At 51.6% G+C, this 20,225-nt stretch overlaps 6 protein-coding genes across 6 annotated transcripts; 1 reads left to right on the top strand and 5 right to left on the bottom strand.

Annotated features, from left to right (window-relative positions):
- Positions 1-972: 972 nt before the first annotated feature.
- On the bottom strand, positions 973-3,346 carry J7T55_009003 (uncharacterized protein; the record flags this gene model as incomplete). The annotated part of the gene is made up of 3 exons (XM_053141922.1): positions 973-2,660; positions 2,718-2,893; positions 2,958-3,346. The coding sequence occupies 3 exons, from the start codon at positions 3,344-3,346 to the stop codon at positions 973-975; spliced, it is 2,253 nt and encodes a 750-aa protein (XP_052994844.1).
- A 1,053-nt stretch (positions 3,347-4,399) lies between these two features.
- Positions 4,400-4,933, bottom strand: J7T55_009002 (uncharacterized protein; the record flags this gene model as incomplete). Its single annotated transcript, XM_053141921.1, has 1 exon — positions 4,400-4,933. The coding sequence occupies one exon, from the start codon at positions 4,931-4,933 to the stop codon at positions 4,400-4,402; it is 534 nt and encodes a 177-aa protein (XP_052994843.1).
- Positions 4,934-6,289: 1,356 nt separating this feature from the next.
- J7T55_009001 (uncharacterized protein) lies at positions 6,290-8,161 on the top strand (the record flags this gene model as incomplete). Its single annotated transcript, XM_053141920.1, has 2 exons — positions 6,290-6,510; positions 6,565-8,161. The coding sequence occupies 2 exons, from the start codon at positions 6,290-6,292 to the stop codon at positions 8,159-8,161; spliced, it is 1,818 nt and encodes a 605-aa protein (XP_052994842.1).
- A 3,531-nt stretch (positions 8,162-11,692) lies between these two features.
- On the bottom strand, positions 11,693-13,744 carry J7T55_009000 (uncharacterized protein; the record flags this gene model as incomplete). The annotated part of the gene is made up of 3 exons (XM_053141919.1): positions 11,693-13,410; positions 13,477-13,653; positions 13,732-13,744. 3 exons carry the CDS (start codon positions 13,742-13,744, stop codon positions 11,693-11,695), a joined length of 1,908 nt encoding a protein of 635 aa, XP_052994841.1.
- A 1,402-nt stretch (positions 13,745-15,146) lies between these two features.
- On the bottom strand, positions 15,147-16,706 carry J7T55_008999 (uncharacterized protein; the record flags this gene model as incomplete). The annotated part of the gene is made up of 1 exon (XM_053141917.1): positions 15,147-16,706. The coding sequence occupies one exon, from the start codon at positions 16,704-16,706 to the stop codon at positions 15,147-15,149; it is 1,560 nt and encodes a 519-aa protein (XP_052994840.1).
- Positions 16,707-17,154: 448 nt separating this feature from the next.
- On the bottom strand, positions 17,155-18,973 carry J7T55_008998 (tannase and feruloyl esterase family protein; the record flags this gene model as incomplete). Its single annotated transcript, XM_053141916.1, has 2 exons — positions 17,155-18,291; positions 18,362-18,973. 2 exons carry the CDS (start codon positions 18,971-18,973, stop codon positions 17,155-17,157), a joined length of 1,749 nt encoding a protein of 582 aa, XP_052994839.1.
- Positions 18,974-20,225: the final 1,252 nt, after the last annotated feature.

The following is a 20,225-nucleotide window of genomic DNA, read 5'->3' as shown; positions in this document are numbered from 1 at the left end:
GTTCCAACGCCATCTGGGCGGGTAAGCATACTAGCTTATAATACCTCAACCCCTCTCGCATCCCGGGAGATTCACACACCGAGCCATACTATATAGAGACACTGACTGGATAGGTCTGTGACTTCTACGTGCAACCATCCATTGGTCCATATCTCGGAGAGGCATGGCTACAAATGGGATAATAAATAGCTCCTTGTTACAAGAATTAGACCGTTTCGATTCCTCAGATAGCCTAAGAGCCTCCATTTATTGATTTTTACCAGAACCCGTCTCGTTTGTCTCCTCCCAGGCAAGATTCGGTGTCCCCAATCGCTCACGTTTCACTCGCGTGATGTCAGTTGAATTCAACAACTTTGCTTTCATATACGAGAACTTTCGGTATCAAAACGAGGTAACTCCTGTTTCACAATCTTTTGAAATGAGATCGCAATCACTTAGGGCCTCAATCTATGTTCCAGAAGCCCACCAGGCCAACCCTGCGACAATGGCTCCCTAGCTAGCCCCGCCTTGGCAACACTCCACCGGACTCACGGTTCTATTTGGGAAAGATGACAGTTATGTTAATGTCCACGATGGGATAGAAGTCTACTTTGGGCCGCAAGTCGAATCCCATCTTGAAACTATGCTTATTCTCCCACGTCATGTTAAGAAATGTGTATACCCAGTAACCAACCATTCAGTCAAGATATCATCATCCTATCAACGCACGCGTGCGCACGGGCTTGGTGTGCTGCTACAGTGACGCAGTCAGGAGTAAAGGATCACGCTTTGCTCATTCTCTCTTAGCATTTCATTGCAATTCGTACAGTCCTAGAGCTCAATTTCAGGTGTTGAGCAACTCCTACGCGAGCTAACATGACGCTGAGTGGTGTAGGATTCAACAACGCTTTCCCCTCAATGTGATACCGCTACATCTAATTCCATTCATGATGGTCCAATACTTTCTCGCTCAGAAAAAATAAAAGCTCAGGCCTAGTTATAGACCCTCGCTAGTGCCTCCTCATTGGCCACATTTGCTGTGTGAAAATGGTGAGTCACAGACACAGCAGTCTGGATATGTCCGTAATCCAGAGCCTCTTCCCTGTAGACTGCCAGCAGCTGCGCCGTTTTCAAGAAGTTCTTGATTTCGCGGCCATTCAGCTTCAGATCAGCCAGTTTGTCGACTTCTTTGTCAGAGATCCGATGAGGCTGTGTAAGCTTGCGGTGCTGATTCTCCGGTCCATGATTTTCCGCTGAGGCGCCTGCATCAGAATTTGCAGAGGTCGGAGGGCTAAGGGCCCTCTTCATGGATGCCTTGGATGTGCTAGCGATAACAGGAACAGGTTTCTCTCGTGCCTTCTCCTGGGCTTCATCGTGCCGCCTGAGAAACACCTCCCAGATGCCCTTGCGACACTTTCTGTCGAGCTCGGGGTATTCCAAAGAGATATGAATGCGGGACTGGAATGCTGTGTCGAATGTTGATACGCGATTCGTTGTCAGGAACATGATGCCCTGGTAGTACTCTAATTTGCGGAGAAAGATAGACACGAGCTTGTTGCGTTCCAGCTCGTGGAAGCTCCTCTGTTCCAGCAGTACATCAGCTTCGTCGAGGAGAAGAACTGCGTTCCAGCGTGTACACATCCACATGGCATATGATAGAACTTTCTCGACGCTCCTCGCGTCGAATCCCAAATCACCAGCGGCTAAATTGTAAAGAGGGACCCTCATCTGCTCAGCGACTGATTCCGCTGTAAGAGTCTTTCCGACACCAGGAGGACCAGAAAGCAGGATAATGACACCGAGGCCTTTCCCTTCGATTAAATCATCGAAAGTGTTCCGGTACGACTGCTTGGAAGACAGGAAGCCCAGTATGAGATCCTTTCGCTGGCCTGCTAGTCTGAGGTCGGAGAACGCGAGCTCGTTGAAGGCAATTTCTGAAACGGCATCGACGCACAGGCAGAACCATTTCTTCTCTTTCAGAGCATAGCCACGGATAAAAGGCGAGCAGATGAGCTTCAAGCTGTCGTCGAGTTTTGGGCGGTTGAGGTTGCCGTCGCGTTCCAAGGAGCCACCCGCGGGCACGTTGCTATCGGTGGCAATGCCATGGCCTATGTCTGAAACCTCGTCATTGCCACCAACCAAATTCCTGACTATGCGAGAGAACTGGGCAATATCATCCGAGTCTGGAACTTCTGCTGTACTGACACAATTAAGGTCACCTGGATTGCACTGCTTGAATGCGAATGCGTCGATCACCACGCGTCCTTTCACATTGTACTGTTTTCTGGTTTTGCTCATTATGCGTGTCCATGCCGGGCCGCTGTAATTGCGATAATGAGTACCAGCCAACAACTCAAACTTGCAGCCACGCTGAACAAGACTCGTCCGCATCTGCTTAAATTGACCATGCATTTTCAACGGAAACGCTGCCAGGTTTTTGATCGCCATGGTACCACTGAAATCCGGTATGATCAACCGGGTTCTCTGTGGCACGACGCGCTCTCCATCAAAGTCAACGTATGAGCATATGAGATCGAAGAAAGGCTTGCCGTTATCCCTGTCATAACTCGATTCTCGGAGCAGGAGAGCGCGATTTTGCCCTAGGTATGGGGCGAAGACGAGGATATTCGGTTCGAATATCGTCCAGAGGTGCTGAAAAGTGATTACACCGTTGTGCTTGTCTGTGCTTGTGTTAGGAACCTTCGTGCCTCGATTAGTTTGGGACGTAGGGCACTAACAATCAGTGATTGCCTGGATGATTTCCCCAAACTCTTCTTGCAGCAGGTCATCAAGAAGCTTCGCATGCAGGATGATCTCATCTAAGTGAGCATTCCCTTCACCGTCCTGACGCTTCTTCTGCATCGACTCAATCGTCTCCCGCAAAGCTGGCCAGCGGTGAATGAGTGGTTCACAGCTTTGGGGGACTTGTCAGCGCCTCGTTTCTTCCCTGGTGTGACTCAGCTTCCTAGGCGACTTACCGTCCTACGAACACAAGACGCTTTAAAGCCACCGTTACACCTGGGTATCCGCCGAGGACATCTTCTAACAGGACCTTAAGGAGCGGGCTCTGGACGATGATGGAATCTATTGCGTAGGTCCTTTCAGAGTTGCCATAGACGCGGGAACGGCGGGCGATGATGGCCCATTTCTCACTTTCGGTATTTTCGACAGGACGTGCGACATTCTGAGGAACCTGGGTCTGCCATTGGAATCGACCTCTGCGATCTTCCTCGCCACTGTACATCGGGAACACGGAGGGCGTCATGCCGAGCGCTGGATTCTCTTCATGTGAACTGATGTCGGACTCTTGAGGGCTCATGGTTTCGCTGGCGGTGTGTGTGCCGCTTGCCTTGCCGTTCTCGGCCATTTTTTTGGTTTCTGAATTTGAAAGTTTGCAATTAGAGACGACCTTTCAGGCTCGACCCTTCGATCTGAAGTAAATGGGTCTGTAGACGGGACACGCCGACAAGCCAGAGAAAGAAGATATGGCTCGAGCTGATGGAACTTCAAGCTCAAAAAGATACTTCCAATGCTGATGCTTTGGGGATGGAAGAGAACCAAAATCGCAAGAAAATTAATCAATTGATTTCAGAAGTGATCTGGCTGAAGTGTTGACCGCAGGCCGAGCACGAATTTTCTACAGTACCACAGACCGTGGTTGAGGTAGGAGCATCATCAGCGCTGAATGGTCTTCAAAATTTAGAAGCAGGTGCAAACGGCCAATTTTGAAGTCTCAGCAGCTACTCCAGGTCTGGAGGCTTGGAAGGACAGAAGTTGAAGGCGCTCTCGGGCAGAACACGAGACTATCAATTATCGACTTCCCATTCAAGCTGGAGTTTCAGTCATCTGTTTGGGCACATGAATAGAACTCACTCTGCACTTCATGAGGCAAACTCAGAAGATTTCTACTTGCGCACAAGTCTAGAGGGAACTTTAGTCTTCATTGACCCTTCGTGGTGTTGGACAGACTGTAGTGATTTGCTTTCTTTTCCAACCATGGCGTGACATTCTAAAAGGTCGTTGGCCTCCACCACCGTGGTTGAAGAAAATATTAGATGTACCAAAAAGAGTCCCTCTTTCTCTCATGGTATATCATCCAAACTTCAGACCATCAATGACAACACTCAAAGAAAAAGCGATCCCGGTGCCCTATCAAGGGCACTTAAAACTTGACCATGGATTGTTGTCTCGGTCCCTCTGTCTACAACAACAATTGCATGTGAACAATTCACAGGCTTCGAACTGAAAGAATTTCTCACCAAATATTTGAATCGTGAAACAAACGCATTGGCCGGCAAGATGAGTAGTTGCATGTCTAGTGTCAGATGAGTTCACAAGGAGGACTTGAGGATTGGAAGCCAAGGGATCGAAGCGAAGACTGGAAGCCGAATAGCATTAATTTGTTCCGGTCACCAAAGAACTAGTTGCCGTACTTGGACACATAGGGCGTAGACAGCTCCACCCGCTCTTCATGCTCCCCATCAAGCCTGTTGTAATATCCCCCATCATATCCCAAACTGCGCTCGCCCTCCCCATAGGCCGGGTGGGTGCCCTGGCCGTACGCCGGCGGGGCGTTGAGGTCGGCGTGCTCCTCATCCTTGTTGTTCTTCTTATCCTTCTTCTTGTCCTTTTTGAACATCTTCTTGATCCTCTTCTTGATCTGCTTCATGAGCTTCTTGATGGCCTTCTCCTTGTACTTGTCCTCCTGGCTCTGGCTGTCCTGCTTGCCGTCGCTGTTGTTCCCCTTGCGCTTGCGCCTGCGGCAGCAGAGGCACCAGCACGCGGCTAGGGAGAAAACGGCCAGGACGATGACCACTATGGCGGCTATGGCGCCGCCGGAGAGGATGTCATCCATGCCGTCTCCACCATCGTCGTCATCGTCGCCGTCCCGTCTCGCCAGGAAGCTGACAGGGATGCTGTGGGCTGCTCGAGCCAATTGGTGGAGGGCTGGCATTGTGATTTGTTTAGGTTGAGGCTGGCTCTTACGGAGTGAGTGCAGTTGTGTAACAACGAGTGGTAGTGTGTCTGAAAAGAGAAGACCAAGTAGAGCCTGTTGACACTGGCCTCACAATGACACAATGAGCCGCTGGAGTTGAGAACGATTGATGATCACGAATACTGATTATTTGGAAAGTATCAGGTAGCTGCCATGCTTTTATCTGTCGAGACATGACTGTGTTGTTCTCAGTGCCGAAAATAAAAATAGTCTTCTCAGGGACGCCCTGTCCCGGTCTGTGGCTTGGCGGGCATGTCCATAGATCACTCCATCTCAGACCCTTCATTTCATATTCAGCTATGAATGTCACCGCTGCAATGTCCCGCTCGCTGTCATTAGTGCCCGTGGTTGGCTCAAGCTGTGGGGGCTGACTCGTGCTGTCTAATCCGGGCTGTTTGCCCTTACAGAATTTGCACTTCTCCATGAAAATTGACAGAAGAGGCATTCCTCGTCCGGTGTGGCCGTGCGATTTCAGGCGGACCGCCTGGATTAGCAAGGGTAGTTTCAGGGGAGACGGCGCTCATCGATCATAGCGTCTCCGTGGGGAAGCGGCTAGCTGTGCCTCCCAGAACTTTAATTGAGGATGAAGCTTTATACTGGCCGATTGGGTGCGGCTACCACCAGCCTTGTGCTTTATTAATAGTATGGCATGGGTTTTTATTTTTGAGGTCCACAATTACACTGTTATTGCCTTTGTCGACTCTGGTGATCGATTCATTCCTCTAAAATCATCACTGAGCACGACATACTGCATGCCCTTGAGTGACATTGTCTCTCCTTTGTCTAAAGGTGCGAATGAGTTACTGCTGGGCCTTGTCACATAATGGGCCTAGCGAGCTTTGATGCATAGCAATTTATGCATCAGATCTTTTCGGTGAGCCCGCCGTTGAGGATACTGCACAGACTCTTCGGCAGTTCATAATTGATGCTAACCTTCGCTGCCCGGCCCCCGTCCGAAACACCATCCAAAGTTCCGTCCCTTTGTTCCTGCAGCAGGCTGATGTGCTTTTGCTGGGAGAGAGGGGCCAGAAATGGAGAGAAACCATCTGATGGCGCAGTGACTAGAATTGATCTAGAACGATGAGACTCGAGGGTTGAACTCGCACGTGAACATGCCCACGATGGACAGCATGAACGGGCGCACCAGGACAATACAAGTCGAGCTTGGGAGCGGCCGGTGCAAAAAGCCGTAAACAAAATATTAGAGCTGCCGATCTGGTCGAGTCAAGCCGCTCCACGTCTCCTTAAACGGGGATTAAATTGACCACCGAGTGTGATGCGCTGGTACTGTTATGCCCTTGCTACGCATCCAGCATGCATTTCGTCAACGATTTCGGCACCCACTGTCATCGGGTCTCGGTCGGACGGGGGTTGGTCCCCGCACGGAAGCGGCACCGGACGGCCAGATGCAATATTGCCTCCGTCATTGACGGCTCCAGATCGATACTCTCCAAAAACGTGAAAACAGCTGACATTATTCCTATCGTACGCATCAATTGCATAGCACACTTTCATTTCGGCTTCTACCATCTTTTGTAAGCTTCAAGAATTACACGAGGTTGTAGCTTTTACAAGATGCCACAGCCAAGCCAGGACTGGGACGTCCTCGTGGTAGGCGGTGGCAATGCCGGCTTCAGCGCTGCGATATCTGCCGCGGAGGAACTGTCGAAAGGCGGCTCGGAACATCCTCGTGTGCTCATCATCGACAAGTGTCCCGAGTCGTGGGCAGGCGGGAACAGTTACTTCACAGCGGGCGCTATGCGCTGCGTACACAACGGCCTGCAAGATGTCTTGCCACTTGTCAACAACGTCGACGCTGAGACGGCAAACAAGATTGACCTGGACTCCTACACCTCGGACGATTTTTTGAACGATATGCACCGCATCACAGGCGGTAGGTACGACAGAGAATTGGGCCGCCGGTTGGTGGATGACAGCAACGAGACGGTCAAGTGGCTTGCGGGCCATGGCGTTCGGTTCCAGCTGAGCTTCAACCGGCAAGCATACAAGATAGGGGACAGATACAAGTTCTGGGGTGGCTTGTGTCTGAAGACACAGGATGGTGGGAAGGGACTGATGGAGGACCATCGGAGGGCGGCAGACAAGGTTGGCGTGAGCGTGATGTACGAAACGGCCGCGAGGAAGATCGTGACAGATCCAACTACGGGGCAATTCGAGTCTCTAGAGGTTATAGGGAAGGATGGGCTGGCTTCTGTGATCCGTGCCAAGGCTATTATCCTGGCTGCTGGCGGATTTGAGGCGAACCCGCGGATGAGGGCGCAATATCTCGGGCCTGGGTGGGACCTGGGACATGTGCGAGGAACACCATACAATACCGGAGAAGTTCTCGAAATCTCGATTCGCGAACTGGGAGCAAGACAAGTTGGTCACTGGAGCGGGTGCCACAGTGTTGCCTGGGACGCAGATAGCCCGGCCAACACGGGCGACAGGGAGACCTCCAATGAGTTCACCAAGAGTGGTTATCCCTTGGGTATAACGGTGAATAGGGCCGGGGAGAGATTCTTCGATGAGGGCAGCGACATAAGGAATTATACGTATGCCAAATTTGGAAAGGCAATTCTGGCTCAGCCGGGCAGCGTGGCATTCCAGGTGTGGGACAGCCAAGGGATCCCGTGGTTGAGGAGTGAGGAGTATCGCGATGAGGTTGTGAGGAAGACATTTGGCGATACCATCGATGAGCTTGCCTCGAAGCTAGAGAAGAAAGAAGGTCTCGAGAGTGCAACAAGACTGGTCGACACAGTCAGGGAGTACAACGAAGCAGTGTCGGGACACAGACAAGAAAACCAAGATCTGAAGTGGGATCCGGCAGTCAAGGATGGGCTGTCGACGCAGTCATCGGGCAAAGGGCTGCGGATACCAAAGTCGAATTGGGCACTGCCATTGACTGATGGGCCATATATGGCAATCAAAGTGTGCTGTGGCGTCACGTTCACCTTTGGTGGTCTCGCTGTGGACCCTCGGACGTCAGGTGTCATCTCGAACGCGACGGGAAAGGCGATCCACGGGATCTACTGCTGTGGCGAGATGCTTGGCGGGCTGTTCTACGAGAACTACCCTGGCGGCAGCGGCCTGACGTCTGGGGCCACGTTTGGCAGGAGGGCTGGCATCGAGGCCGCCGCGTTGGTGCAGGGCTCGAGACGGGGCGCTCAGCCAGAAGGTGCTTGAAGTGCAGGATCAAATCAGCAGATAATCTCAAGTCACAATTCTCTTTTCTCGACGCTTCCAAGTATTTGGCTGATTGACTACCTGAGTACTTACCTACCTAGATACCTCGTTAGATAGGTATGCAACGCTCATGGTCCAGGTCCGCCCAGCCCTTTCTGCAGTGCTCTTGCCTCCTTCACCTACCTGGGCATAACAAGGAAGCTACGAACTGCCTGAGCCTCGACCTTGATGATTTTCGAGAGTGTTTTGCCTTTGAAGGATCTCTACACTTTTCCAGGTCCAAGGTTGATTGCCCTGGTGCAATGTGTGGTACCATCGTGGACCTTTGCACATGACAGCAATGAGAATGCCCCCCCTCCGACCCGAGTCCGCATCCAACAGAGTACCAAACACTCCAGTCTGCCCGTCTGCCGGCCACCCATATCCTCTGATCCTTCCGCGAGTTTGAACCATCCAGGCTGAAACAGGATACAAGCAGCATTCATAGGTCTGAAGTCCCGATTCTGTTGCTATCCTTGTCTATGCTGATACTCCGCCTTAGACACTTGTGCTGCTGCTCATTCCATCCCAACAGCGGTGCACACTGGCCTCCAAACCTCAGCGTTGTCTGCCAACTGGCCTGAAACACTTCTCGGAGCCCTGCCGAGTTCTCTCCATCTACCAAGATACCTCATTCCCACAATACCTAACAACGCCCTCATCCTGTCTCCACCATCAACCCCAATCCTAACCTCGACGAAGCACGGCCGATCCGCAATCTCGACAAGGGATACTCCATCAACGAGAGTGCATCGAAGGCACACCTTGTCCCGTGGTCACAATGCAGCCGTCGACAGAGTCCAAGCCTAAAAGCACAATGCCTCTTCTTCCCGCAGAGATAATACTTGCCATTTGTAGCTGCGTTACCGTCGAGCCACACAACCCGTTGAAAGGATTCAACGTCAGCCCTTCCGTCAGGGACAACATTCGAACTCTCCGGCAGCTCTCCCTGACTTGTCGAGGCATTCACAGCGTCGTAACCCCGGCTCTATATGGCTCCATCTATTTCACAGGTCCCAATACTGATCCTCGGTATCCCATACCCACCGATCATCAAAGTCCAGGAGCCGAAAGTCTTGTCTATTTCCTCCGAACAATATTGGAGCATCCGAACTTGTGCAAATACGTTAAAGACCTTACCTGCTTGGTTGATCTCAAACACAACTACAATTCGAATGAGAAAATGAAGACTCCGAACAAGGACTACGGATTGCTCTCAGCAGTTGAGAACTGCGAAGACATCAGAACTCAAAGCCTCCTTAACATGGGCGACCGTTGGCTCAGGTTGAAAGCCAACGGCCGGCTCGGTTTTGACACCGCTTTCGGCTTTGGTTCCCGCCGACCACTAATTTCCACGAGCCATGCAGTTTTCGCTCTAATCCTCTGTCTCTTGCCCAACATCACTTCGATCTCTTTGCGGGCCGCAGTACGATATGATTCAGCCCCTCTTTGGGGTCGCGTGGACGACTCAAACTATGCTGGCACAACTGAAATGTCTGACTCCGGCAGGATTCAGCACAGTCCTTTGCAGAACCTCAGAACGCTTCAGCTGCAGTGTGAGCTGCTTGACCCCGATCATTGGGACTTACACGACAATTACCATGTTTTAGATTTGTTTCCGGTTCTGAGAAATGCTCCAAATTTGATGCGAATCCGGAGCTACGGCTACATTACGTCTTGGGGCTACATTCCAGACTCTGTCACTTCTCTTGAAAGCTGGGGAATCGCAGCAGACTTCTTTTTGAACTCTGATACATCACTGCGGCTAAAGAGTGTTGTGTTACACTTAGATTGTACCTGGTCCCTTGACGAGGAACACCAATTCGACCCGGAATTGTTCGGTCACTGCCTCAGCCTTGAAGCACCGGCATTGGAACATCTCGAGGTGCTATCGTCTTCAAGAATGAGCAGAAGATGCATCTCCAAGTACTTACCACGCGGAATATTGGGTCTAAATCGACTCCAGCATCTAGCTCTCGATACCCGCTTCTTCTCTGGTGAGCACTGCGATGAGATGACGCGGCAAATTGCAGGGGGAAGTCCGAGTGTCCTGCCTCCGAACATCAAAATCTTGCGCCTTGTTGACAGTGAACCAAGACGTGATGCCGACTGCACTCTCCAATTTCTTGGGATCATAATCCGCGCGCACGTCCGAAAAGAATGCATGTCAAAATTGCGAAGCGTTGAATACTTTCACATGCCTCCACTCACTGATGTGAATATCTCTGGGGGCAATTGCAGTCTTCCGGAGCTGGTCGAAGCACTAGAGAAAGAGCTTGCGCTTGATGGTGTGCAGTTCCATCTACATTTGTTCAATCACGACGAAGACGACTTTTTGGGGGCTGATTTGATGGGGATGGGAAACCTGCCCGTCTAGGCCTAGATTCAGAAAATAGACACCTACGACTGAGCAAGATAGTGTTGTGAGAAAAAGTCTTTTCAGGAGGATTAGGCTCTGCAGACGACGGGGAGTCTTACTTGGTCGACATCCACTCACAGCATGAAGGTATTTTTGACAGGTGCTCGCGGAAAATTATTACACATTTGTCTTCGCCATCAAAAGTAATTAAATAATGCAAACTTCAGCACCATCTAAACTACATTGAAGACCAACCCTTTCGCGTCGATTTTGAACTTGACTCAATGGGCGTCGAAATTCGCACAGGCATACAAACATTATTCAGGGCAGAAGCAGTTATGTTCTCACAACTTGTCACCGTGCAGTTGTCTATCCTGAAAATGTCTCAACTGTAACCCTCGGTCCTCTCGCAGCTCATTGACTCTGGCTCTGCCTGGATGAGTAGACTGTGTGGTACGAGAAACTACAATACCCAAAGTTGGCATACAATATGGCTACCATTCTATAACAAGCCCGGCATAGAGGTCGCAATTCTCAGCTATGGAGCATATCAATTCTGGGAATTCGGTCAGCTCACTGTCCTCAGCATTGCCCGATCTCTATGTGCTCAGAATCGAAACAAGAACCTCAGGAATTACCCGCCGCTGACCAGGTTTCATAGCCATTAATTGAATAAAAAAAACCATCGACAAGGAAAGATAGGCTCGAGTATTCGACGTTGCCAGTACGACCACGTCGCGCTCAGTTCCATTATTCTAGACCAGCTTCAACGTCTATCAAGCTGTTGCGCTTTCCCATGGGCGGGTTGAGCAAGCATCTGCCGAGAAATATTACAGATCAGCTTCACGCTGGGAAACCCCTGCTGCGAAAGACCAAGACTCGCGCAATCAGGTGAAATTCCCGTCCGATCATCGATCCGAATATGCAGCCCCCTTGACACGAGTCAATGTCGGCCCTATACCCGGCATTCTACGGCTCACTCCATGGTGTATTATGACGGCCGCACACCAGCACAGTGCATGGCTGCATACGTACGCGTGTAGAGCGGAAAGGTGGCTTGAACCGATGTAACATTTGGCATCTCCTTCCGGAGCTGACACTAGATTGCATTACTGTATTACCCCCATGCTGGCTCAGGACATGTATCTAAAACGGCTCTTCGTCGCCTGCCAATTCAGCTCGTCTATCGTGAGATCCCGTGCCCTCGCCTCCATCACGTCCAGCGGCTCATACACAGCGCCGAAGAGCGTCCCGTTCCAGCCAATGCTGTCTCCGGGGCTGGGCGTCGAACCAACGCCGTAGTCCTCCGCGTCCTGGTGAGGGGTGGTCAGCTCGCCCAGGGTGGTGGAGTAGTTGGAGCTGAAGAACGGCGCCTCGTTGGCCAGGTTGTACTGCGCAGAGCAGATCTCGAACCGGACGCTGGGCAGAGAAGAGTAGTACAGGTCGTAGCGCGGGTCCAGGGCGTCGGAGAGGGACTTGACGGTTCCGTCGGGGTGGAGGACCGACCATGGCGCTCGGCATGAGTCGCCAATGCAGGTCTTGAGCAGCAGCATCAGGCCGTTGAGTCGCGACGTCAGGCGGGTAGCTTCGGTAGAGCTGTTCGCCATGATGGGGTTCAGCTCGTACGGGTCCGCCACCGTGTCATACAGCTCGCTCTCTCCGGTGCACCAGACGGCGTACATGTAGCTGTAGTCCTTGGAAATGATGCGGGCGGTCTTGTACGAGTTGTTGGCCACAGATGTGGAGTATCCCATATCCGATATCTCGATGATGCCGTTGCCCCAGTACTCAACGTTGATGGTCTCAACGAGGGAAACATCTGTGCTGGTAGAAGTGCCATTCGAGGTACCGGCAGCAAAGTACGGAACAAGGCTGCGGCCATCCAGCCAGCTCGGCCACTCGGACTCGTCCAGCCCTGCGAAGTCCAGCAAGGTCGGAGCGATATCGATGTGGTTCGAGGGGATATCAGTAGACAGGCCAGTAGGAACACCAGGTCCACGGATCAGGAAAGGGACATGCGTGTCTTCCTTGTAAGGAAGAGTCTTCCCGCAGGGAACACGGTGCTGGCCCAGATGATAGCCGTGGTCAGCGCTGTAGACGATGACAGTGTTGTCAAGCTCCCCCTTCTCTTCGAGGACATCAATCAAGTGAGCGACCATCTCGTCAACAGACTGCAAGGTCTGGGCGCGAGCGCGCGCGACCTCGTCAACCCGCTCGATGACGCTGCTGTTCATCAAGGGGAGCTTGCCCACCCAGGAGGGCTTGTCGTTGGTGGCCGGGTTGAAGTTGGGCGTGCGAGGCGCCAACACGTTCGGGAACAGGTCCGCGTGGCGAGCAGCTGGCACTGGCGGCCACTTGCCGGTGTCGTTGAAAGTCTGGTGAGGCGCTGTCGGCGCGACCAGCAGGAACCAGGGCTCGCCGGTCGCGGTCTCATTGGCGATGAGCTTCTCCACCCGGTCGACGGCCTTGGCGCGAACGACATCCTGGAGGTAGGAGCCGTTGTAGTATCGCGGCGTGGCTCCATCGATAGAGAAGACCGGCGTGTTGTAGGTATACATCCATGGGTCAAGCATACCATCGAATCGGTCCCATCCGGCTGGTGGTGTGTCGTAGTTGTAGATGGCATATCCATTCATGATCTTGCCGATGAACTCAGTCCTGTAGCCAGCCTTCTTGAGGTAGTGAGGGAGATTGTTATCATTCTCCCCTGAGGCTTGGAACTTCTGGAAGCTCCCACCTGGAAGCTGGACATTGGTGTTGTTGGTGTTGTGTGCCTGCTGCCCGCGGAGCATAGCAACGCGGGAAGGGCAGCACAGCGCAACAGTCGCATAATGATTGTTGAAGGTGAAGCCTGGGCAGCGATGTTAAACTCATGGCATCCCCGCTTTGGACTGTGCTTAGCTGGAATGTCACTTACCCTCCTGTTGAATGCGACTTGTCACCGTGGACAGGTAGTTCAGGGACCCTAGCTCGATGTCCTGGTCGTCAGTCAGGACAAAGAGGATGTTAGGCTGCGCCGCCTGAACGAGCGACGCCGCGAAAGCACCAAGAGATATCAGGGACCGATACATCATGAACGTCGGGACATCAACGTCTGATCATCAGAGACGGCAAGTTGTTGTGACGTTGGAGGCACATCGCGCAGATATATGTCTTCTCCTTCCGGACCAACCGTCCCCCTGCATTTCGGATATCGCTCATTTGCTCGATTTAGTAAAACTGCCGGCATTCGACATTTGGCTTCCGCTAGTTGCAAGGCATTGGAAGGGGGTATTTGCAATGATGGAAGGGTGTGGGTCGATGGTGCAATCGCACTAGTTGACAATCAGTAAAATATCGCCAGCTCGAATCAGATCTTTCACTGCGGATACAACACGTAAGACTTGATTTATGTGTCATCGCCTGTCGTAGAACGTCTGATCGGGTGTGATAGCACGCTTGCATACAGTACGCAGAACTGTTCGATACATGTTGCTTGACATGTGCGGAGGCCAAGGAACAACATTGCCTTGTCGGCGTGTACGTCAGCGGCACCTGTCTACAGCCCCCTGGCTATATCCGACCGAGCGAAAGTGGGGTTCAGGTCCGAAATGTGCTCGATACTCATAGTCGCGGTTCAGCGTACTGACGTTGTTCTCCTCGCTCACCGCCGCTACCCTGTTAGCAGGGGTTGGCTTGTAGTTAATGTTTGGATGAACGGGGGGACCTTTGAAAAGCCGCGCCAGTACAAATCCAGAGTCATATCATCCACGTAAGTTCTATGAGAACTCGTGTCATACCCGAAATATATGACCTGGCCCAAGACCCTTATTCCGATTGAAGTGGTCTACTGGTAGCTGAGAAGTTGTGTTTTCTCCCCTCATCTCAAATTAACTTTCGTATACTTAAGTTTGAAGTAGTAAATTCAGATCTGCAAACAACCTCTCAAACTTTGGAGACTTTCCCTAGACAGGAATGTCTGCCCGATGTTGATATGAAAAATAGAAGTGAACATTCTGTGTCAAGGGAGCTGTATCAATCTGGAAGTTGTGGCTTCCACGGTACTACTAGGCACCTACTTTATATTAGTTGAACTATATGCACATATGACCTGTGGTCTAGTGGTTCGAACAACACATCATTAATCATTGGGTTATGATAGAAGACGGCTGCCAAAATTTGAGGATGCAAGATGCTGGTACTATAGTGTAAGGACGCTACGAGACAACAACACTTGCTTGCTAGAAGTGGAGCCTTTTTGATGGCCGAATTCACAATTACAAGAGCATACTAGCTTTGTAACCCATAAAGACTACTCGAAAGCTTCGTGGTAAGAGAACGTAAACTTGAAATCAGTCGACGGAAGATGATCACTTTGAAGAGAGAAAAATAATCTATTGACTGGTGGCTTATCCATATGTACATTGCCCCCATTTTCTCATTTGAGTATGTACTGGAAGAGTGAATGGAGTTCTCAAGCATACTGGCAGCTGACCATTCGCGTCCGACATGAAATTTCATCATAGGGATTTGAAGCCCTACCACTTGAATGGATTGAAAAGCCCGCTGTAGAAACTCAGATCACCTTCCTGTGTTCCCCGAAAGCATTTACGACGCAGTAGGCTGGAATGCGAACCATTCCTTGACACCAACAGCGGCATAGGCTCCACTCCTACCCGAGGGGTTGAGGATGGCCCTGATAGACTTCGTCGAGACCGTTGTGAATTTAGTCTCAGCAGGAGTGTCAGTGACCGCAGTCGAGAATGCAGAGCTATTCGCCACTCGAGACCACTGTCCGTTGTCCGCAAGATACTCGACCCACCACGAAGCCGGAGGTGCCACACCTGCAGTCGAGCCGGCGGGCGAGTCTGCAAAGAAAGCGATGGCCGCACCGTTGAGCTGCACTGTTGTGTTCCACGTATATGTCAAGGTATTGTTGGATGGTGACTTGTCAGCCCACGAGCTCCAATAATCCGGTGGGAGAGGGTTGGCCTCTACGCGGCCGTCGTTGATGGCCGCCACCCAATACTGAATTGGTGTGCCGTTCGCCGACGATGGGCTTGCCGCGGGTGCAATATTGCGGGTTGGCGTGCGCGGCGGTCCAGGGCGCTTGGTCGGGTTGACTTTCTCAATAGACGGGGGCGTCGTGGTGTCATCCCAGTTCAGCTGGTCGAATGCAACACTTCGGCGGAAATGAGTTCCATTAGCGGCATCACGGGTGTGATAGACGAGGAAGTATTTTCCTGAACCTGCGGGTTGCTCAAAGACACCGGGGTGTGAAGTTGTGGAAGAGACGATATCCAATGCGATGCCGCGGTAGGTCCATGGGCCGAGAGGGTTTGAAGCGGTACCATAGGCGATGCACGCATGATAGCTGGTTGGCGTGCACGGCGAGTTTGGGCCAGCGTTGTTCCCGGCGTAGAGCATGTAGTACGTGTCTTTGCGCTTCATCAACCAAGGTGCTTCGAAGAAACCTGTGAGGGAGTTGACGGTCACCAGAGTGCTGCTCTTCACCGTGACCATGTCTGTGTCCAGTTCAATACCCCTCAACTGCCCGAATGTCCCCCAGTAGAGGTACACTTTACCGTCGGTATCGAGAAACACGGTAGGATCAATGTTTTGGATGTTGTTCCCTGGTGACGGCACACTCTCTGAGATAATAGGGCCGGACGGATGAGCGTCTGTGAAAGGGCCAAGAGGGCTGCTCGCAACAGCAACGCCGATAGCAAATGGATCCGAGTTGGGCGAATTGGCCTGAGTGACAGGAGCATAGAGATAGTAACGGCCATCGGGACCAAGAACGATTTGGCTGGCATAGGCAGTGCCCTGGCTCGCCCATTTGAATAGTGTCTGTGGTTCTGCGATATCTTGATGCAGAGTCCACTCTCCTCCAGAAGGCGTTGCGCTCTTGGACTCAAATATCTGCCACTGGTTCATGATGAAGTTATTCTCGTCCGGCCCGGCCTCATCGCGACCGGCTAGAATATAGACCGTATCATTGACCACAATTGGTGCTGGATCTGCCGAGTAGATCGAGCCATCGGCCAAGATGGGATTTCCAGTCGAAGTGAAGGTGCTTGTCGTCTGGCGAGACTGCACCGGAAGAGCAGCGCGGGCCAGTGAGGCCGTGATGAGCCAGGCTCCAACATACGACGCAAGGGGCGCCATAGCGAGTTCTAAGTGAAAAGAGCGACGTACGATAAAGCAATCCGCCAAGTGAAGCAAAAAAAAAAAAAAAGTGTCACAACTGCCTAGAAGTACTAAGAAATGAACGAAACCTGGCAGCAGGTGTTTATTGAATCGCTCTCCTTTTGGAATGGAAGAGGACCATCCTACGTAACATTGTCCAAATGATCCATGGACGTCCACTAATGATAGTCGTTCTCCCCTTTCTTGGTATGTGGTATTTCGGGCGCTTTATCCCCGAAACGCGCCACGGAGAAATGTGAGCCTTAACGTGAGACCGCTTAGCAGAGTCGGGTGGAGAAATACGCGGGAAACTTGCGCCCTGCAAATATCCGCGGATAGGACACAATGCACGATTCAACTCCCATGATTCAGTTCAATAGGGCCGCTAATTGAGTATGCGACATTTTCCATCCACTAAAGGTTGTCTTTAGTACACAGGCATTGAAAATGCATCCAGGTCATACTGCCAGCTATCAATGCTGCTCTGGTCATATACACATTCCATAGAAGTGCCATTGTTCGCCCAGAGCGGCCTGAGAGGCCACGCGCATATTTGCTGGCTCTGTCCCAAATTCTCGCCCTGCAAAACCGTCGCATTCAGAGTGACAGGCTCTTTGCCGTGCTCTACCCAGTCGATGAGCACCGCCAAGTTGGTCTGTGGCCAAGGTCCATTTGGCTCATAAGGATTGTAGGTACAATGTGCTGCACCTGGCACGAGAAACAGCTTATAGAAGTCGTTCATCGCTTCGATACTCTCATTGTATGTCGCACCCGGATTCAAAATCGAGCGAACGGATTCGTAGTACCGCACCGAAGAGGCAGTTGGGATTGAAAAGTCAGACTCGCCGTGGTAATGCAGAATCTTGGCGCCTGCGTTCTTGAGCGGGGAAATGTCGGGCCAATTGGTCATCAGAACGTCGTTGTAACGATTCCATCCCTTCCAGATCCAGTCTCGGAGCGTGCTGTATGTGACATTGTCGAGGTTTGCCAAGTTTGCGCCCTCCTCGAGGTTCAGCAGAACTTGCACGAACGATCCGCCAAGGGACGTCACGGACTCTTCCCACTCGCCCGTCTCGTTGTTGTATGCCGTCTGGGCGTCGGTAAAGGTAGAAGAGGGTGTGTAACTGAAGTATACCCGTTTGCCATCGTCGTCATGCAGACCCTCGAGGATCTTCTGCGCCACAGCAATTCCCTGGGCCGAGACGGTTCCGTCCTGTGCAGGCGTGGCAGAGCTAAACGGTGTCGCTGGTGCTGCAGGACAGGAGTACGCAAGACCCAGCGTTGCATTGAGGTCGAGATTCATAGAGCACAAATCGGTGCGCGAGACCACGCCATCTGTCTTCCCATCGAGAGAATCGCAGGCTTTGATGGTCTCATTCATGATCTTCTCGAGCTCACATGGGGGAGGATAATAGCCCAGTGTCTGCTCGACCACGTTGGCGTAAAGGTGTTGAACCTGTTGGAAGGCAAATCGAAAAGCAGGAGCGCCTATGACAGCCCCATCGTAGGCGTCGTCAAAGCGCTGTGCCTGGCTCCAGCCTTCACGACCACCCTCGGAACAGCCCTGCGTAGAATTGTTTAGAAATCTGTGCATTGAAATGGAAACAACAATTGCAAGCACTTGATTGACTTACTTGGTAGTATTTGTACAGCTTGTCAGTCTCAGTCAGGTTGAAGAAGAGCCTTGAGAATTCTCTTCCGAGCAGGCTTTGCTCCCGGATTGCCTGGTATCCAAACATGTACACATTCTGCCAATCTATTGTGCCGTTCTGAACTAGAAAGGTAGAGATTGCATTTGTCTGATACTCGCCAAAACCACCATCCGTTTGACTAGCCACGGCCCCGTACATCACGCCGCCAGGCAGTGACTGCAGCCGCGAGTTGATCGCGTATCCCCCTCCACCAGTGAACAGATATCGATTCTGGAAGGCATCAGGGGCGGGTAGCCAGAAAGTCAACAGAACGGTGTCGCCGCGGCCATCGTGGCTGTAGGTGAAAGTCACATTACAGTAGTCGAAATTAGCGGCTGGAAACATCGGTGAGTCAAGAGGGCCAACAGTGTAATTGGTGACAGGGTTTGCCGTAATGGATTCTGCGTTCACACTGATCGCATAGTCCCCATAGTAGCCGGTGGCCGGTAGGTGCGATGCCACATAGGAGGCCGTGCAGACATCTTCGAGGGTGACCGCTCGGGCAATTGGGGCGATCGCAGCGAGGAATGCCGTGAAGGAGGACAAAGATCTCATCTTAGCCGCTGGTGATTGAACACCAAGTGAGATTCGATATTGTCTCACAGTGCTGATTCAGACGGAATAAACACTGATTTTAACTTCAAGAGACCACCTTAAGGTCCACCACAAATTTAAGCTTAAAGCGCAACCTCGCCCGGTTATAAACCTCGGTACGAGTGCCTACGATCGGAGTTCTCATCATAGCTGTCTGTACAACGCCGCTCCGAGATCCGAGCACGAAGTGTCTACATATCTGCAAGTTGATGGATCGCTAAGGAGGACGCGTCATGGCCGTGGTGGTGCAAAATAGTTGTTCAGGGTAATTCCGCGTGTTTTTCTCGGCGGCTAGTATCGTAACGCCGAAGTCCCATGTCGAGCGGGGCATAGAATTAAATTGCAGTGTTGTGGGGGAAGTCGGATGGAGATTGCAGCTCTCAGAATTGGAGATACAATGCGGGGGCAGTTGTTGCCCCCGGAGCAAAGGCAAGTAAGTCCAGTTCAAGGAAATCTTTCTCAAAATGACGAACTCGGTGTGACGACAACAAAATACGCGACGAGGGCTGTTCGGCAATTCAAGGGTTATTCGTTGAATCGGCTTGGAGGGTTATACCCAGGTAGTGTGTCGTTGAATTTTACAAGACCGGTAAGACTTCATTGGTCGAGGCTGACAATTGGTCCCGGTGACATTTCTCGTCGCCGAGATCATGTGCAATTGCATATGACTGTTTGAATAGGACACCTGGTAGTACATATTCATATCGCAGGCGTGATTCGCACAAAGGACATACTAACGTACTCCTCTTCGCTTTGGCCTTGAAGAGCTCGGACTTGTGCTCGATTACGAAAAGCGATGGACATCATGGTTGGTTAGTTGTCGACGCCGTTTGTGAACTTTGCCTCCCTAAAAACCACAATCGTGGCCAAGTCTCCAGACGACTTGAAGGACGGGCTTTGAATCGGAGCTATAACTACAATACGTAGGACACCATGCACCAAAACTAGAGCAAAATATTCCTTAGTGGTGGCAGTTCTATATGATTTAATCACTTAAACACCCGTCTTAACTCACGTAAGTGCTTCACAGGGATATGCCAAGCCGACCAGGCAGTTCCGCACGGCGGACCCGACTAGGCCTCTATGGTTCGGCTCGACCTGTGAATGGCAAGGCATGGTCCAAGCGGTACCTGAATAGCGTCATCGCGGAAGCTGAACATATAGGTCCACTCGCCTTGCCGAGCCTTTTGGATCGGCTGACATAGTATGAAGG

The sequence above is a fragment of the Diaporthe amygdali genome, assembly GCF_026229845.1.
Source record: "Diaporthe amygdali strain CAA958 chromosome Unknown NODE_10_length_1141467_cov_65_626103, whole genome shotgun sequence".
NCBI classification, from domain to species: Eukaryota; Fungi; Ascomycota; class Sordariomycetes; order Diaporthales; family Diaporthaceae; genus Diaporthe; species Diaporthe amygdali.
The sequence above is the reverse complement of the archived record's forward strand: the minus strand, read 5'-3'. Positions and strand labels throughout refer to the sequence as shown.